We start from the raw sequence: 16596 nt of genomic DNA, 5'->3' as shown, positions 1-16596 counted from the left end.
TTGTATTTTGTTTCAGTTGCTGTCAGACCGTCTGTTTGTGCTTCTACCAACTTGGTTCAAGCACAGGACACGGAGATGCCAAATTTCCGTGAGAATCACTCTTGTGTGTTGCTTGGCTAAATATCAGTAATGAGAACTTGTCTCTTGTGTCAGTTGGAGTTGTAAAGGAAGTGATGACGTCTCTATCAGCCCAGTCAGCCAACAAAGGAACATCAAATTTGACTGTTAGTGGGCGGATAGTCACACTAAGAAAACCGATAGGTGTGTGTGTGTGTGTGTGTGTGTGTGTGTGTGTGTGTGTGTTTGTCTGTGTGTGTGTTTGTCTGTGTGTGTGTGTGTGTGTGTGTGTGTGTGGGTGTGTGTGTGTGTGGGTGTGTGTGTGTGTGTGTGTGTGTGTGTGTGTGTGTGTGTGTCTGTCTGTCTGTCTGTATGTCTGTCTATCTGTCTGTCTGTCTGTGTTTGTCTGTCTTTGTCTGTGTGTGTGTGTGTGTGTGTGTGTGTTGTGTGTGTCCAAGTGCCTGGATATTATCCTTGCTGTCCCGGGTTTCTTGTACACGACGCACTGTGCAGAAAGTCAACAGTAATGATTCCGGTATTTGTAGTTCTTGTTTGATTCTATTGTGGTAGCGTCTTTCTTGGCCTCAACGTGTGTTGAATATGTGTGTGCTGTTAGGAGCATCTTCTTCTGCTTGCAGTTTGGCATGAGAATGATCTGCTAACTACATAAATCAGGAATTAGGTATAGCAATTGAGTTTTAGAGCAGCAGTTGAAAAAATTCTTGGTACGTTTCTAATAAATAAATAGATTTTGGGCAAGGATTCAATTATCAAGATTGATATTCTAAACATTTGTGTGTAAGCAATGCTAGTATGTATACCTTGCTTTGTCAACATTTGCTTAATATTTAATTTAAAGAATTTTGAGAAATTTTTAGAATACTTTGACGTGTGCTGGTGTGTGCTGGGTTTGATAGTTAATTAATTCAACATCTAAAATTTAGTTTCAATCATTTGTCTGTTAATTTGCAGTTTGATAATGATTTATACAGCCTACATTGATTGATTTGTACCGCCAATTTATATATAGTCAATATTATTGTATACAGGCAATATTGATTGATGTATACTGTACAGTAAATATTGATTGATATATACATTAGCAATAGTGTTGAGCTTAACCTTGTTTCGAAGACTGACATTCTCTATTTCAAGTTAGTCAAGAAGCAGCAAGACGTCTATGTGGAAACATGGATTATTTTGGTGACCTTGTTCTTTAGTGTGGACATAGACTTTTTTTTGTGGATAAAACCCCATGATGCAACCAGTGAAATTATTTGGCATGCACTGCTTGTAGATAACAAGGAATTCAAACGAGAACTAAAACGAAGGATCGAGCAATAATAGTCTTACTATATATCAATCGATATTGACTGGCTGTATAAGATCATATTGACTATCTATAAATAGACTGTACAAATCAATCAATGTAGGGTGTAGAAATCATTATCAAACTGTAAATTTACAGACAAATATGATTTTAGGTATAATCTAACATGTTGAATTAACTATCAAACCCAACACACCTCAGATTATTCAAAAAATTTCTCAATTTTAAAAAATTAAGTATTAAATAAATGTAGGAAAAGTGAGGTATGCTATACATTCTTTACATATACTTTACATGTATACGATACATGGTTTGGTTGCAGCCAATAATACAGAAAGAGGATGTGCATGTGTAGAGGTATGGTTGGCATGTGAGGGTTGCCTCGTGATGAATTTGAAGCTAAAGAAGAGATCTCATTCTAGGAACACTTTCACTTAAGAGAGGACTGCAATTTGCCTCTGTAATTTTTGGAATAAGTTTATTTCTTGTGGCAGGGTACAAGACCTACGATACCACAAATATGACTCAATGTTAACTAATTAAGTTGTCACTATTACAGATAATCGTGAAATATTGGATTGGCTACGTGTATCGATCGGTATATACGTATCAGCTTGTATTGGTCTAGATTATCAGTTATTGGAGAATAAGTAAAACTGTTTTATCAGTGCAACTTTAGCAAAAAAGGGATTTTGTACATGTTCCAGTGCAGGCATGTATGTATGTTTTGCCTTTAACAGCCAGTGCTGCAAAAATGGTGCAGCTATACTTTTTTGTGGTGTTCTGGACAGCAACAAATGTCCATATATATTGGTCCCTTGAAAATCAATGGTTCAGCGAGTGTGGTCCATGTCATTACACTGTACAAGTAACCAGTTCATGTACTGTACAGTCTTTTAATTAATTGATTAATTAAATGAAAAATTTTACTGAAGAAATGCTATGCTTAATATTTTGCATTGTGTGTAGGACATGTGAAGAAGATTGCATATATTTGGAAGGTTGGAGCAATGAATGGCATGTCAAAGTAGTGTCCAGCAAAATCATGCCACTATTCAAGCTGCTAGTGCAACAGCTGTGACATTTGTTGACCAGTTTACGATGCTGTAGAATTCAATTCTAACCAGTTATAGTCATTACCGGTTGGATATAATAATATAAATACACACACACACACACACACACACACACACACACACACACACACACACACACACACACACACAAACAAACCACATATATAATAAGCTAAGTGTATACTGAGCACTGATAACAATCTGTGGCATATCAGTACTGAGTAGCAAGTCAAATAAAAACCTGTTTGTAGTTATGTGTGTACAATGTTGCATTTAGTAACTCTTGCATACTGCTTCAAGTGTGCTTTAGCGAATTACGGTTAATTAGTAAAATTCACGTCCATATACCTGGGAGGCAATGGAGTTGGCTTCATGTATTGCTTGGAACTCTCTAATTCCTTCAAGATTGAATACGCCAAATAGGAATGCACCGGCTTGAGTGTTGTCTCCAGCCTGCTCATTGATTCTTCCAGCCAGATTTCTGCAGGCAGACTCACTGGGCATCATTAGGCTACTGTGTGGGTCGCTAAAGTGAGTGGCTTTGCGCACAATGATGAGCTGGCCCTTCTCTGGACTCACATTGGGAAAGGTCAGTCTCGTACAGTCTTGCCTGTTTAGGTGTCTAGCGGACCTAGATGCATTGAAAAAGAAGTAGACACGTGATGGAGTGCAGATTGAGTCTCATGTACGTGTGCATAAGTACGGCTTCACTATCTAACCTGCCCTTGAATGTCGTAAGAAAAGAGCTCGAAAACTTGACAAACATGTCGCGAAAGAAACAGGCGGGACTAAACGCACTTTTGACTGGATTTGGCGCGGATGACGTAAAGCCGGAACGTGAAGGACGGGCTTATGGCACGTGCAGATTACAGCTTATACGGGACGTTCATCCGGGTACTAAAGAAAGTGGGCCCCAAAAAAAAATTCGCCTCCCCGGGAGGATGCAGGCGGAGATGGTCTTGGCTACGCGAGACTAGACGTCGCCCGCACTAAACAACACGCTCCGCGCGTAGCCTCGACGCTAGGCCATCTTCGCCTTACGTGGTGGAGTAACGCGCGCGATTATACTTAGGGTTTACATGACCGAAAACGAAGTTGCCGCCGTAAGGCGAAGATTACACATTATGTCACGTGACAAACTAGTTTGTTACGTAACGTCATTCTCATGTTGCGATTGGTTGTTGAAACATTATGTATGCAATTAAATTAGCCTAATGATTATTGCTAAGTCAGTTAGTTAATTAGCAATAGAATGGCGGGCGCCTGGGAATGGGGCGTGAGATAGCAGCATCGAAGGGCGAGAAAAATGAGCGAAAACCTAAGTCTATGCGTGCAGACAGGACTGGCGCCGCTTTGTGGGTGTAATTTTACCTGTGCCACCCAAGATTCTGTGACTAGATGTGGACCTCTAGTAGGCTCTACAATCCAAAGAATGGCGCATGCACAGGCGCAGACTACATGTCTACAATCGCAGCTAATTAGCGTGGCAAGTGTTTGTTGATTCTTCCACATCATCCTGCAGTTCAACGGAGTTGTAATGTTCTGCTGATCTGCAGCCAGCTGTCGTTTGATCTCTAAGCCTAGCCTCGTACCAGACCCTCTCGCGCCGTCGTGCCTGGTTCCCGTATAATACGAAAACGCCGGAGAGGGTCTGGGATCATACCGCCTACCGTTTATGCTATTAGATGATCATCTTCGCTCGTATGTCACAAAGCCTCGGGCTACTAACACGATTAGTGTAAGTGCTATTCTCATGTGTCACACAGAAAGTCTCTTGGACGTGGACGCTTTTCTCCTGCGATCGCCAATATATCTCTTACGTTGAAAAAACCGGCAGGATGTTTTCAGAAGGCGTAGAAGACACGGTAAGCTGGGAGGTGGGAACCCTTTGGGTAGGCCGTTACGGAATGGTAGAATCTTTTTACTAGTATCAGAGTGGTAGGTCTCAGACATAGCATTGGGTACTTGATCCGCACAGCTGTGAGCAGACTCTTCACAAAGCGCGGAATGGCTTCTGAAAGCGCGAATTTTGAACTCGGTCTGAAATCTGTTCTTTCCGACGTAGTTGGACAGCATAGTTTTCGTGAAGGTCAGCTTGAGGTCTCCAAGGCTATTCTTTCGAACAAAGATGTGTTTGTTCGACTGAAGACTTCGGGCGGCAAATCTTTGTGCTACCTACTGCCTGCCCTTCTCTTGAACGGAGTGTGTGTGATCATAAGCCCGCTGATATCATTGATGCATGATCAGGTAGGTGTAGTTGCTCGAAGCAGCCAGTTTGCTTTAGTTATTAGCCTCCTGATGATTGATTCAAGGTCGCCAAACTGGTAAAAAAGGGAGTGTTTTGTAGGGTGCGAAGCTCTCGAGACACGAGGATCAAAGGCCAAACGAACACACACTTGTGTTTGCATTACAACAGACTTTATAGTAGATGTACTACCGGAAGTGGGAGGTGCTAATTTCTCTACAGACGTCCCCTTCTGAGGGTTACATGTCCTCATGTACCGCTAAAACTAAAACAAAACACAAGTGTAGTGGACTAGGTGAAACATAAGAAAAACACATCAGCTAAGCAAATCTAAGTAACAGAAGAGTTCTAATCTCCAGTGTCGATGTGGTGTGTAAACACGGAAGTACGACCCAGATCGTCCGAATGTTGTGCAAACACATCGGAATAATCGTCAAGAAGCCTACTAGGTCGAGACCGTTGTGTAGACGAGAGGCGGTCGTTAATCGGAACAGATGAGCTAGCAGACGAGTCAGAGCAAGGAGGTGTTGTATCCAACGACAGATCCCTATCGGTAGAATCAAAAGGTGTAACAGTTCTCGGATTTAAGATAGCGAATGATGTAGTTGAGACCGTGAGAACACAAACACGACCTACGGAACTGCTTAGATCAGTAGCTGAAGCGGTACTATCCTGATCTGTGAATACACCTAAAATCGATAAAGTAATAGGGAACAGCGGAGTCATGCTCTGTAAAGGTAATCGTGCCGTTTGCATAGCTAATCACAGCGCGAACGCGACTCAAGAAATCAGAACCCAGAAGAACCGGAAATGGAAAGTCATTTGCAATTTGAAAGGGATGTCGAATGATAGCATCACCGAAAGACAAATCTAGATGAATCTTGCCCGCAAGATCGAGAGGATTACCATCGGTGGCGATAACATAACTATCAGATTCTAACGTTTGGTCGGCGGTATGACCGAGAGTACAGTACCGACAAAATTGCTGGAAACAAATGACACGACGGCTCCAGAGACAATTACGCAGGTGATAGGCTCTGCACCTTCAATAGTAAGCTTACACTTAGGTACCGTAGGCGGCTGACAGGTAGCAGGTGTCGTCTGAAGTGTGTAGATAGGAGCTTTCTGTTGATTGGCAGTAGGCTATTGTTCAGTAGACAAACCACGATTGACTTGAGAAGGCGTAGTTCTCAATTGGCGTTGATTATAGGCAGACGAAGTGGTTTGAGGTGGTGGGCGTGAGTTGGCTTCTTTTGCTAGACATTTGCGGAATTCAGAAATGCGGTGACCGTATTTGTGACAATAGAGACAATTACCACGAAATCCGGAAGAAGGCGAAGAAGCTGCAGAGTTACGAGAAGAGGAAGACTGAGGTTGTAAAAGTTTCAAAAATTCACCTTGTTGTGCCAGTATTTGTGACTGCTGCAAGATCAGCTGCAAGATCAGCTGTTGGAACACCTCACGATCAGTTGATTGAGCGCCGTCCACGTTGCTATGGAACGATGAAGCAGTAGGCGGCTTTGTGTCAGGAACATGTTGTTGTGGGCGAGATCGCGGTTGCAGGTGTGATTGACGAACAACGAAACAATGGTCATCATCAACAGGAATGCGGTTTCGTTGAGAAATGCGTTCGGCTTTCTCGGCGCTATGCACTGCATCTACGAACTTTGTCGGCTGATCACGCTCTAATTCCATTTGAAACTCTGGGCGAAGACCTTCCTGAAACCAAGTGACAATAGTTAAATCGGGCAGAGCACAATCTTGACAGCTTTGCAACTGTAATAATGTGCGTTGAAATCGCGAACAATAGGCAGACACAGTTTCATGAGATCCCCGCTGAATAGACATCAATTTGTGCGTATAATACCGAACAGGATTCTTAGGACCAAACTGATCGTGCAAGAATTGTTCAAAACCTTCCCAGGTAACTTCTTAGTCAGCAGTGGAAAGGAACACTCTGTACTCAGTACGAGCACGACCGGAGAGTGCGACTGCAGCATGACGGAGTGTTAGGGCCGGAGTCCATCCTTCTAGTTCAGCGACTGACCGAACATGAAACAACCAACTGTCGAGATCTTCACCATCATCTCCCCAGTACTTGTCCAATTGAGCGGAATGATGAGGACGAAACGAAGCACGAGGCGAGTCATCGCTAGAACCGAGACGGTGAGAAGATCTAGAGGCAAGTGGACTTGAAGTAGCATCATCAACATCGAGACGATTCGGTCTTTACGAGGCATCACGAAGGATAGTTACTCAAACAAAATGTAAACTAGCGGTTCTCCACCAATTGTAGGGTGCGAAGCTCTCAAGACACGAGGATCGAAGGCCAACGAACACACACTTGTATTTGCATTACAACAGACTTTATAGTAGATGTACTACCGGAAGTGGGAGGTGCTAATTTCTCTACAGTTTGTCACACGAATTGAGTCCTTGTCAGACGAGAAACTGTTGAAAGACGTTTCTTCCAGCAAGTACAAACTAAGTGAATAGTATTGGACAATCTTTTGGTCAGGCAATGGTGGGTAACAGTGGTTTGTCTAGTTTGTACGTCTCCAGAAGCGATCACATCAAGTTTTTGGCGAAACGCATTGTCTAGGCAATTGAAGACAGCAATCTCCTTCATTGCTATTGATGAAGCACATCTGATCGAAGAGTGGGGGTCTACATTTAGACCTTCTTACAAGGAACTAAGTTTTATTCGTTCTTGCCTGCCTACTGTCCCAATTATGGCTCTCTCAGCAACAGCTCCACTTTTCCTTATTACTTCTGTAACCCAACGTCTGAATATGCCTGACTATGTTCTAGTATGTGGATCTCTAAATCGTCCAAACTTGTATTTTTCTTTGGATTCATCCACCTCTACTTCGTCAGTCTTCCACTTGTTAGCTTCTATGTTGTCCTCTGTAAGTATTCTAAAGATATTCCAAAAACCCTTTTATTTTGCAGATCAAACTATGTTTTGTATAAAGTGTATATTCATCTTGTGTACAGCTGCAGTAGTATAACCAGGGGTACAGTAGGACAATACCAAATGCCACAATGACACTTGAGGGGCGATCTCAACACTATGGAGAATTCAAGTGTGGCAAGCAGCAAGTCATGGTAGCTACTAGTGCGTTTGGCCTTGGTGTGGACATTGATGACATCAGTGAAGTTATTCTATTCGGTTTGCCAGACAGTGGATCTGAGCTTGTGCAACTTGCTGGACGTGGAGGGAGAGATCCACTAAGGTTGTGCCTTGTTTGGTTTGTGGCACACTCTCAGGACCGTAGACTGTCAGTGTGCAACAACGAAATTGTGACTCTTGCCTCAAATAAGGTCTGTTTGAGAAGAGTTCTTGTTTACAAGATTTTGCAGTCAGAGGATCCATTACCTGATAGTGATTTGTGCTGTTCCTTCTGCAATGCATCTGATGAGCGACCTCATATTCTTCAGCCAGAGGTGGATTGCACCTTACCACTTCCTCCTATTCCATGCAGATCTGCACCGTTGAGATCACGTCGTGTTGTTGCTGGTCAGAGAGCTGCTTTGAGGAAAGCACTACTTGAACTTAGATGGACGCAGGTGGCACAAGATACAGAATGAGAGGACTAGATGGGGTCTTATCCGCGTTAGTGATTGATAAACTAGTAAAAAATGTAATAAGATTAATAAGATGCGCGTGTGCGCACACACATACACACACTCACACACACACACACACACACACATACACACACTCACACACACACACACACACACACACACACACACACACACACACACACACACACACGCATGCACGCACACACACGCACGCACGCACACACACACACACACACACACACACACACACACACGCACACACACACACACACACACAGCTCTAGAGATGTCTAAAAAGACGCAGGGCAAATTTTCTAACGTGCGCTAAACGTGGGTACGTGTACGTGTACACGTGCGAGCCTAATCTAAACTCACGTGACACTTCGCCTATCAGCTAGTTTGCACTTAGCTTGGCTAGTCTGTGTGCTTCTTCAATCAGGTTTGAATGTGACTGGCGTTAGAAAAAAAGTTTGTTGTAGCAAGTATGGAAATATTCACGCTGCAATTGCAACGACTTTCGCTAGATCTCGTAGCTCTAAATTCTGGTTCTTGCTTGTTGCTGCTCTTGCTTAGTACCGCACACTGTTCTACGGACAGTGATGCAAAGTATGTATTTGCTAGACGTACGTATACTTTGACAAATGTGCAGACTAAACTGTTTTTCTCTAGCTGTTTTCGTCAGTCTCGGGGCCAAGAGGACTACAATGACTGGAGGCGGGTCATTGCGACAAAGACTAATTCTCCTAGTCAACGACTTGGTCACACAGCGGTCTTCTCTAAGTTTCGTTATTTCAAAAATCAAGTGATGATTGTCTACGGAGGGGTTGATACTTTCCTGCCAAGCGAAGAAGGCGCACGCTCTTCTCATTGGTATGGTGACGTGTGGGTTTACAATGAAGAAAGCAACTCGTGGGTTAATATAATAAGTGCGGAGTTTATTCCGAGGGCTTACCATAGCGCTGTAGTAATTGGTAGTGAAATGATTACATTTGGTGGATTAAATCTCAATGAGACTATGAATGACACATGGCATTTCAACTTGGAGGTTGGTGTGTGGAAGCCTGGAGGAAACGGACCAGGAAAGCGATTTCTGCATGCTGCTGTGGCTCTGTCAAATGACAAGATGTTGATATTTTTTGGCAAAGAGTATTCAGAGATCACTGGAAAAGCTGGGCATTGTTATGACGACATGTGGCAATATGATCCTCAGAGTCATTCTTGGACTTCTTTAAATCCCACACCAGATTCTGTGTATGGAAAGCCTGGGGGGCGATCTGGCCATACTGCAGTTTACTTCCAAGGAAGTAACATTGTTCTTGTACTTGGTGGTGGACAATGTAGATTTACTTCTGTACTAAATGAATTGTGGGAATACAATGTAGAAGGTAATTCGTGGCACTACAGAACACCAATGAAGTACCAAGTCATGGACCATGTCTCTGTTTCATTGGCTAATCTTGTTACAACTGAAGTAATGTTCATTTATGGAGGTACAATAGAAGGAGATGATGATTTAATCAGCCAAGGCATGTTCTTGTACCATGTGGACAAAGATGAATGGCAAAAAGCTTTATCAGTGACAGCCAACATTCACAGCATTCCATCAAGAAGAACGCATTCATCTGCTGTCTTGATGACATTTGCTATGGTGCTGTTTGGTGGTGAGGATTCTACTACATCAATGCCTTTAGACGACTTATGGGAGATGCACGCTTATTCTCTTAATGCCAGTGTCATAATGTGGCAGAAAGTGAACTCCCCGGACATTGGGCCATCTCCTCGTGCTGGATCATCTTTAGTGCCTTTGCACGAGTATGGTGTTTTGTTTGGGGGCTACGATGGATTCATGGTGTCAGAACCATACACCTGGGTATATCATGGTTATACTGGTATGTGGTTGGAAATTAACACCATTTCTCCACAGCAACGTGTATGTCATGCTGCTACTGCATATAGTAGTGATTCAATTATTATCTCAGGAGGATTCTATTTCTCTTACACTAGTGTGTATAATGAAACTGTGTTAAGCTTGAGAGACATGGCAATTTTTAATTTGAATATTTTCAGTTGGGAAGAGTTGATTATTTTATGGAAAGACGGCGGTCGTCCCATGCCTCGTGGGAACCATGTAATCTTTAAGGTCAGCAATGGTGACATTCACCTACTTGGTGGTTTATTTGTTTCTCAGTCTGGAAATCATCATGAAGTCCTTAGTGATCATTGGGTTGTTTATAAAGATGGCGGTTTGTTTTTCTGGAAATTGATAACTTGTAATAATTATTCCTCATGTCCACATGCAAGAGCTGGGCACTCTGCTGTTACTTTACTTGATGGCAGAGTCATGGTTTTTGGTGGAATGTCGAGTAGTTTACAGTCTACTAATGAGCTATGGGAGTATGATTGTGAAATAAACAGGTGGACTGAAATTCACTCTGACTACCATAGTCCACCAGCATCTGTGTATCATAGTGCAGCTGTTTGGGGCTACAAAATGTTTATACATGGTGGTTGTGAAACTCCTACTTTTGAAGTCCCCTTCTGGAGACACTTCTTGAATTGTGAGAGACTGGTCCATAATCAGTATGTTTGGATGTTTGATGGTACAACTCACTCATGGTCTCGGTTGCACATGATGGATGGTCCCACAGCTAGATATGGACATTCAATAGCAATCTTACGTGTTAGTAATAATCCAGAATTGCTCTTGTTTGGTGGATTTGAATTGGCGGCAAATACCCTAGGTGCTTCAGTCCGACCAGATGGGACCTCATTTACAACAAATTTAGGATGCAATGCAGGAGAGTTCAGTCGTAATTTTTCCAAGTATCCTTGTAGGTTATGTAACAATGGAACATATGCTATGTATCCTGGAACAAGAATTTGCAATTCTTGTCCAAGTGGAACTACGACCAAATCAGCTGGATCTTTGAATCGGACTAAATGCACAGTCTGTGCCTCAGACCCTTGCCATGGACGTGGAAAGTGTCACGTGTTGGCCAACAGTCACATTCAGTGTACCTGTCACTTTGGCTTTGATTCAGAATCAAAATGCACACAAGTGCAAAAATCTGTTGTTTTGTTTGCTGCTATCATTTTGCTGTCTTTTGTTGTCCTTGCAATTGTAGTGTTGCTGGTTGTGCGTCACCGGCTATACAAACAGCGTCAGATGGAAGCATTTCGAACAATCCAGCTTTCTCAGAAAGCAATGGAAGATCTTCAAGCTGCTTTTCAGATTGAAAGTAGTGAAATTACATTCAGAGAACGTGTTGATCGTGACTCTCCTGGGAGCTTTGGTGAAGTCTGGCTGGCAGAGTATCGTGAGTTGCCAGTAGCTGTGAAGAAACTGAAACAAAGGCTGATTGAACCAACATTTGAGCGACATTTTGCACGTGAAATTGAGTTCATGAAAACAATTCGCCATACAAATATTGTTCTTTTTATCGGAGTTGGGTATGTGCCTCCCAATAATCAAGCCATCCTTGTTACTGAATATCTCCGACGTGGAGCTCTGAGTACAATCTTACAAGATCACAGCATTGTCATTCAATACTCTCAAAAGTTACGATTTTGCAGTGATGCTGCAAAAGGCATGCGATTTCTGCATAATTTGAATCCACCAAGGATTCATCGTGATCTTAAGTGTGGGAATTTGTTGGTTTCTGACAGATGGATTGTCAAAGTGGCAGACTTTGGAACAGCACGGTTCATTCAGCAACTGGATGAGCCACAAGATGTAGACAAGGAGCCTGAGTCTATTGTTCCTCATCACTTGGATGAAGAGAGGAAACCATTGTTGGAAGCACAAAAGCTGATGTCTGAAAGTGTGGGGACATTACTGTGGCGAGCTCCAGAGACATTCTTTGAAAAGAAGTATGGAGCATCCGTGGATGTCTACAGGTGAGGACGTATTCATAGTTGTTTGCACTTCATCAGACAAGCTATGTAGGCACTGCATTTTGGTTATTCTCTGGTCTGAAACTGGCTGAATTCTTCTTCTTTGGCAATCACTTCTCTTATATTTAACTTAAAAACAAATTTGTGAATAACTAGCTACCTGTTTTATCTTGAGTTACAGAGGTTGAGAGCCTATTTGTGAAGGGAATATGTTAACAACAAGATGTTGCAAAGACGTCTTGTCTTTAAAATTGCATAAGCTGTGATTAGCAACCAAGTCTCTTAGGGCGACATTGTCATCTGGGGTAGACTTCACTAAATAAGTTGTGGCAAAGTATGGTTTACAATAGTGATGTCTACCTATGCTATAATTTCTCATTAATTAATCTACAGCAAACTTGCGACTCATATATGTGTTTATTGATGGTTTACTAAACACAACAAGTTACTCGTTGGCACTTACAAATACCTAGTAAGAAAAAGTAAGCTGTTTCGAATCCAACTAACTTTGCTGTCGTCACAGATTCAGGCAGACAGGATTATAATTGTCCATTCCAAAATTTCCCCCTACCTAAATGCAGAGTAATAAGAAACTTGTAATAGGAAACTTGTAATAGGTTCTACCTAACTAGAGTACAGTTGTTGCCAAGAGTTTTGGACACTTCACAAATCACAGAAATCATCTTGTCTGCATACTGACATTATTATCAAAGTTTGTAGCTAACTATATTTACCAACAATAACATTATTTGCCAATAAATTAAGCAGTTTTTTCAATTTCATGGACATAAATTGGCTACATATTTACCTGGAAGACATAAAATATTTCAAAATGACAAGATGATTATGAGAATTTGCCATACAAGTACTGAGATATTTTCCATGTGTCCAAAACTTTCGGCCACAGCTGTAGTAGCCAGTGACAATATGAATGGAAACAGAATTATCACTAAGTAAGTATGTGGATGACTCTACAAACTGAAGGACCAGAAAAAATCTGCAATTACAGCAAGGCAGAACATACACCATAAAATTGCTTAGACGTACACAATTGATATTAATTGTTGTTTATTGATTTGTAGTTTTGGCATTGTAATGTGGGAGATTATGTCTCAGAAAGTGCCATATGATGACTGCCGCACAAGTTACATGTACCAACTTGCTGAGCTGGTACGACAGGGTCAACGACCTAGTCTTCATGACAATGAGCCAGCGGACTACATAAGTCTAATGAAGAGATGTTGGGATGGAAATCCACAGAAAAGACCAATGTTTGGTGAGATACTAACAAGACTGGATCTTCTGCAGGAGAAAAGTGGAACAGTAGCTGTCAACTAATCCTCTAGGTCATATCAAAAGCCATTCGACACCACACAAGGATTGTATGAATGACTAGTACTAGTACTATACTGGCTATTAATTTAAAATATCACTCATGTTAATTGTCCTTGAATGAAGTTGATTGACAGTAATTCTTCATTCAACTACTCGAAAGAATCTACCGAAGTCCTATTCTATTAAATAGAAACAAAACATCAGACCTTCTATATTGATAGTTGCTTATGTAGGTCTCCATTTTGGAATTGACTACTTAGACTTGTCTCTGAAATAATCAGCTGAAACATGAACATGACAATTTATTTGTGCAATGTATAGTGCGTAAGAATGCTGACCTAGCCTCTCAACGGCAGCGACACAAATGCTTGGATGCATGGTTGTAGAATAAGTGCCAATGATAATCAGTGAGCTTGTTCTTGCCAAGATGACTCCAGTGTCATTCTATGGATAATGACTTGACAATATTTGTCAGTTTTCTGTCTTTAGTCTATCTAAATCTTGTCGTCCATCTTTTCATCCATACTAGGATAAGGATACCTGATAATCTTCTGTTTGTCTGTCTTTACTGTCTCTAGATCTTTAGCTCCTGCCACGGTCTGTGCCAGGTGTTTATTTATTATTAAACCTATGATTACTCACATGTTTGGCATAAATTGAATTCTTATCCGTTCGAACACATTTGTAGCGAATTCCACAATACAAAAGACCAGAACCACGAAGATCAGTTGGTGCCTTGAATGATTCCACCAGCTGCTTTGCCTGGTCATGTTCAACCTGTTTAATTAAATAATTAGCAAAGAAATAAGACGGACAGCAAAAAGCATGCAGCTGACAGTCGACGACGCCTTGTTGGAAGAATTCGTTCATGAAGGCTTACCGTGAAACCAACCGAGCTCGCTTTCAGTGACGCGTCTTTGCGTTTAATCAGAGCGCATTGTTGGACATGTCCTGTTGCAATAAGAGTGTCGTGCAACAAATTTTGCAACTGATTCATGTTAGTCAGCTGACGTTCTCCTTGTAGCGCACTTTACTTGCCTGTGTTGCTATGAGACTAAACGTATATTTACCCTCGGCACAGTGTCGCGTGAGAATGGGGGAACATGAACAGACGGGAAAGATCGCCGTGCATTCAGCTGATATACGAGACCAGCTAGTGGAAGACGAAAGAAATTTTTCAGCTAGTCAAGTTAGCTTTGAAGCCAATTGTTATTTTTAGTTATAATTAATTAGTTGAGGTGATTGACAGTTTTTGGAGAGACACTGGAAAGCAAGGACTGAACCAATGAAGAAAACATCTGAATCAGCAGCCACACAAGACATCATCAATCAAGCTGTGCACGTGAAACAGTCAACTCTGACAGACTGGCTAAAGGCAACATCAATCAGAAATACTCCTGTATCATTACTAAATCAAAAATGTTGATAGAATTTGTATTTCAATTTAATAATGACTGTTTTTACTGAAGCTCACCAACAACTGGTTACAAACTAATATGACAACTTTTATGTTTTTTTCATTATTTTGATCTGAAACAGCAGGATGGCTGTTAAATGATAGCGTACAACTATAAAACAATTTATTGTTACTGATGACAGTGTGAACATACATGCCACAACATTGACAATATATTAGACAGATCTTAGCTAAGCCATTGCTCTCTGTTTGCTACTATGTAATTTCACTTGACAAGTGTAACAGTGGCTAGTTAAATTAAGAGTATCTTTTTAGTATATAACTAAATCAGTTTGATATTTTATTGATATATGCTGGCTTTGTTGGTCCCATAAGTGTGACATTACACCTGTCCCTGGGCCTGTGTCCACTATGTATCAGGCAATCTTTGAAGATGAAGAAACTTTTATTAAGGTGCATATACTTTTTAGCTTCTATATGTCACACACTCCTTATCAATGAATGATGCAATTGGTGACAGGAAGTGGATGAGTATCTTCAAGAGAAGGATCTGCTCAACAAACGCAGAAAAGAGATGCTATACAAGAAGTGGAGAGAACAAGTCTTTGAACCTATTCAGGTGCATGACGCATGCCTTGCCTTGTTTGATTATAATACTGATGCCTTTCATCTCACACAGGCTCAGGTCATAGAAGAAGTTGCAGGTCCTGCATACAAATGGCTAGACAATGAAAAGAGACAACTGTTTGAACGTTATCTCAATTACACAAATAGAAAGGTAAAGAAAGGTACATGCAGTGCTCCAGTAACAATAATCCCGTATTCCTCATGTTAGGGGTTTGTTTACTTGGATACATTTTCAGCAGACGAGTACGACCCTTTGGTGCTAACAAGACCAAATTCTCCCCTCAGAGTTGGAATTTAGAATGTCAGAATCAATACACATTGACAAACACTTGTGTCTATATATATTGCAGGCGACGACTGCCAGATTGAACGACCCACTAATATCTCAACAGCACGATCGCAGTCAGGAAGAACACATTATTGATGCATGTGAGTATGGTTTACCAAGAACAACAAGCCAACTCAAATCTCTCAAGCATCCTCTAGTGCCTCTTGGTCGTCATGGCACAGAATGTTCAACATGGTTGGCAATGGAATTAACACATATCGATAGTCAAGTGAGAACTCGGAGCAGACAAAGAATGAGGAAGAAATCCAATGAAACAAGTACAGATTTTGAGCAATGGAGCAATACACCTAGAGATCCTAAATTAATAGATCAAGAAATGCAACTGCAGCACAAGCGGTTTTACAAGGCACAAGTCAAGAGCCTAGACTTGTCCATGGTTTCTTGAATTTTTGCTGTCATTGATGCAGATGAATAAGCTGAGTCATTGTAACTTGCTGTTGTATACGTGGATTCCTTCCTCTTCTATTTTCGTATGCAGTAGTTTCGTATCATGAAGTTATCAATTCTACTATGCACCAAAAGTATGTTGCCTCGCATAATACATGCAGCGATATCACAATTTGAGATCTTCCATTAAGTTCTCTAAAAAGTGATCACAACTTGGTCATGCTTGGTGTTGGAAGCCCAAGTAACAGACAGATCATGAGATGCACTCAAACGTTATACATGCTATTG

At 41.4% G+C, this 16596-nt stretch overlaps 5 protein-coding genes across 8 annotated transcripts in view; 3 read left to right on the top strand and 2 right to left on the bottom strand.

The window, feature by feature from the left end:
* The first annotated feature begins 4232 nt into the window (after window positions 1–4232).
* Window positions 4233–13531, top strand: LOC134186411 (uncharacterized). Of its 4 annotated transcripts, none has more exons than XM_062654382.1 (3): window positions 4233–4328; window positions 8969–12196; window positions 13276–13531. In XM_062654382.1, exons 2-3 carry the CDS (start codon window positions 9105–9107, stop codon window positions 13529–13531), a joined length of 3348 nt encoding a protein of 1115 aa, XP_062510366.1. In that variant the 5' UTR covers window positions 4233–4328; window positions 8969–9104. The 4 variants fall into 4 exon arrangements, with proteins under 4 accessions (XP_062510366.1, XP_062510365.1, XP_062510364.1 ...); XM_062654381.1 differs by lacking the exon at window positions 4233–4328 and adding an exon at window positions 8569–8738; XM_062654380.1 differs by lacking the exon at window positions 4233–4328 and adding an exon at window positions 8569–8905.
* Window positions 4770–6626, bottom strand: LOC134187045 (uncharacterized). Its single transcript, XM_062655160.1, has 2 exons — window positions 6025–6626; window positions 4770–5964 (listed from the first exon to the last, which is right to left on the bottom strand). The coding sequence occupies exons 1-2, from the start codon at window positions 6554–6556 to the stop codon at window positions 5852–5854; spliced, it is 645 nt and encodes a 214-aa protein (XP_062511144.1). The 5' UTR covers window positions 6557–6626; the 3' UTR covers window positions 4770–5851.
* LOC134187317 (uncharacterized) lies at window positions 6751–8450 on the top strand. Its single transcript, XM_062655429.1, has one exon. The coding sequence runs from the start codon at window positions 7754–7756 to the stop codon at window positions 8297–8299; it is 546 nt and encodes a 181-aa protein (XP_062511413.1). The 5' UTR covers window positions 6751–7753; the 3' UTR covers window positions 8300–8450.
* Window positions 13532–13545: 14 nt separating the features above from the next.
* On the bottom strand, window positions 13546–14534 carry LOC134186414 (profilin-4-like). Its single transcript, XM_062654384.1, has 4 exons — window positions 14409–14534; window positions 14171–14305; window positions 13867–13972; window positions 13546–13809 (listed from the first exon to the last, which is right to left on the bottom strand). Exons 1-4 carry the CDS (start codon window positions 14523–14525, stop codon window positions 13781–13783), a joined length of 387 nt encoding a protein of 128 aa, XP_062510368.1. The 5' UTR covers window positions 14526–14534; the 3' UTR covers window positions 13546–13780.
* A 42-nt stretch (window positions 14535–14576) lies between these two features.
* LOC134186412 (protein FAM228B-like) overlaps window positions 14577–16596 on the top strand; it is a 2666-nt gene continuing 646 nt past the window's right edge. Inside the window, exons 1-7 of the mRNA XM_062654383.1 lie at window positions 14577–14717; window positions 14778–14927; window positions 15321–15398; window positions 15466–15564; window positions 15625–15723; window positions 15781–15858; window positions 15923–16596. The exon at window positions 15923–16596 is cut by the window's right edge and continues 646 nt beyond it. Coding sequence (XP_062510367.1) covers window positions 14577–14717; window positions 14778–14927; window positions 15321–15398; window positions 15466–15564; window positions 15625–15723; window positions 15781–15858; window positions 15923–16306 — 1029 coding nt within the window. The 3' untranslated portion in view covers window positions 16307–16596. The remainder of the gene's footprint in view (window positions 14718–14777; window positions 14928–15320; window positions 15399–15465; window positions 15565–15624; window positions 15724–15780; window positions 15859–15922) is intronic.

This window comes from Corticium candelabrum, chromosome 11 (genome assembly GCF_963422355.1).
Source record: "Corticium candelabrum chromosome 11, ooCorCand1.1, whole genome shotgun sequence".
NCBI lineage: Eukaryota > Metazoa > Porifera > Homoscleromorpha > Homosclerophorida > Plakinidae > Corticium > Corticium candelabrum.
Note: the sequence above shows the minus strand (reverse complement) of the source record. Positions and strands in the feature narration are given on the sequence as shown.

Excerpts from the sequence above, each read along its gene's own strand:
- LOC134187317 (XM_062655429.1), top strand. The coding sequence starts at position 7,754 with ATGACACTTGAGGGGCGATCTCAACACTATGGAGAATTCAAGTGTGGC.
- LOC134186411 (XM_062654379.1), top strand. The coding sequence starts at position 8,784 with ATGGAAATATTCACGCTGCAATTGCAACGACTTTCGCTAGATCTCGTA. Across the intron at positions 12,197-13,275 it reads GCATCCGTGGATGTCTACAG|TTTTGGCATTGTAATGTGGG; the intron begins GTGAGGACGTAT and ends ATTGATTTGTAG.
- LOC134186414 (XM_062654384.1), bottom strand. The coding sequence starts at position 14,525 with ATGAATCAGTTGCAAAATTTGTTGCACGACACTCTTATTGCAACAGGA. Across the intron at positions 13,973-14,170 it reads ATTCAATTTATGCCAAACAT|AATGACACTGGAGTCATCTT; the intron begins GTGAGTAATCAT and ends CATTATCCATAG. Across the intron at positions 13,810-13,866 it reads CGCTGCCGTTGAGAGGCTAG|CTGATTATTTCAGAGACAAG; the intron begins GTCAGCATTCTT and ends TTCATGTTTCAG.
- LOC134187045 (XM_062655160.1), bottom strand. The coding sequence starts at position 6,556 with ATGTCTATTCAGCGGGGATCTCATGAAACTGTGTCTGCCTATTGTTCG. Across the intron at positions 5,965-6,024 it reads GCCTTCTTCCGGATTTCGTG|CAAAAGAAGCCAACTCACGC; the intron begins GTAATTGTCTCT and ends GCAAATGTCTAG.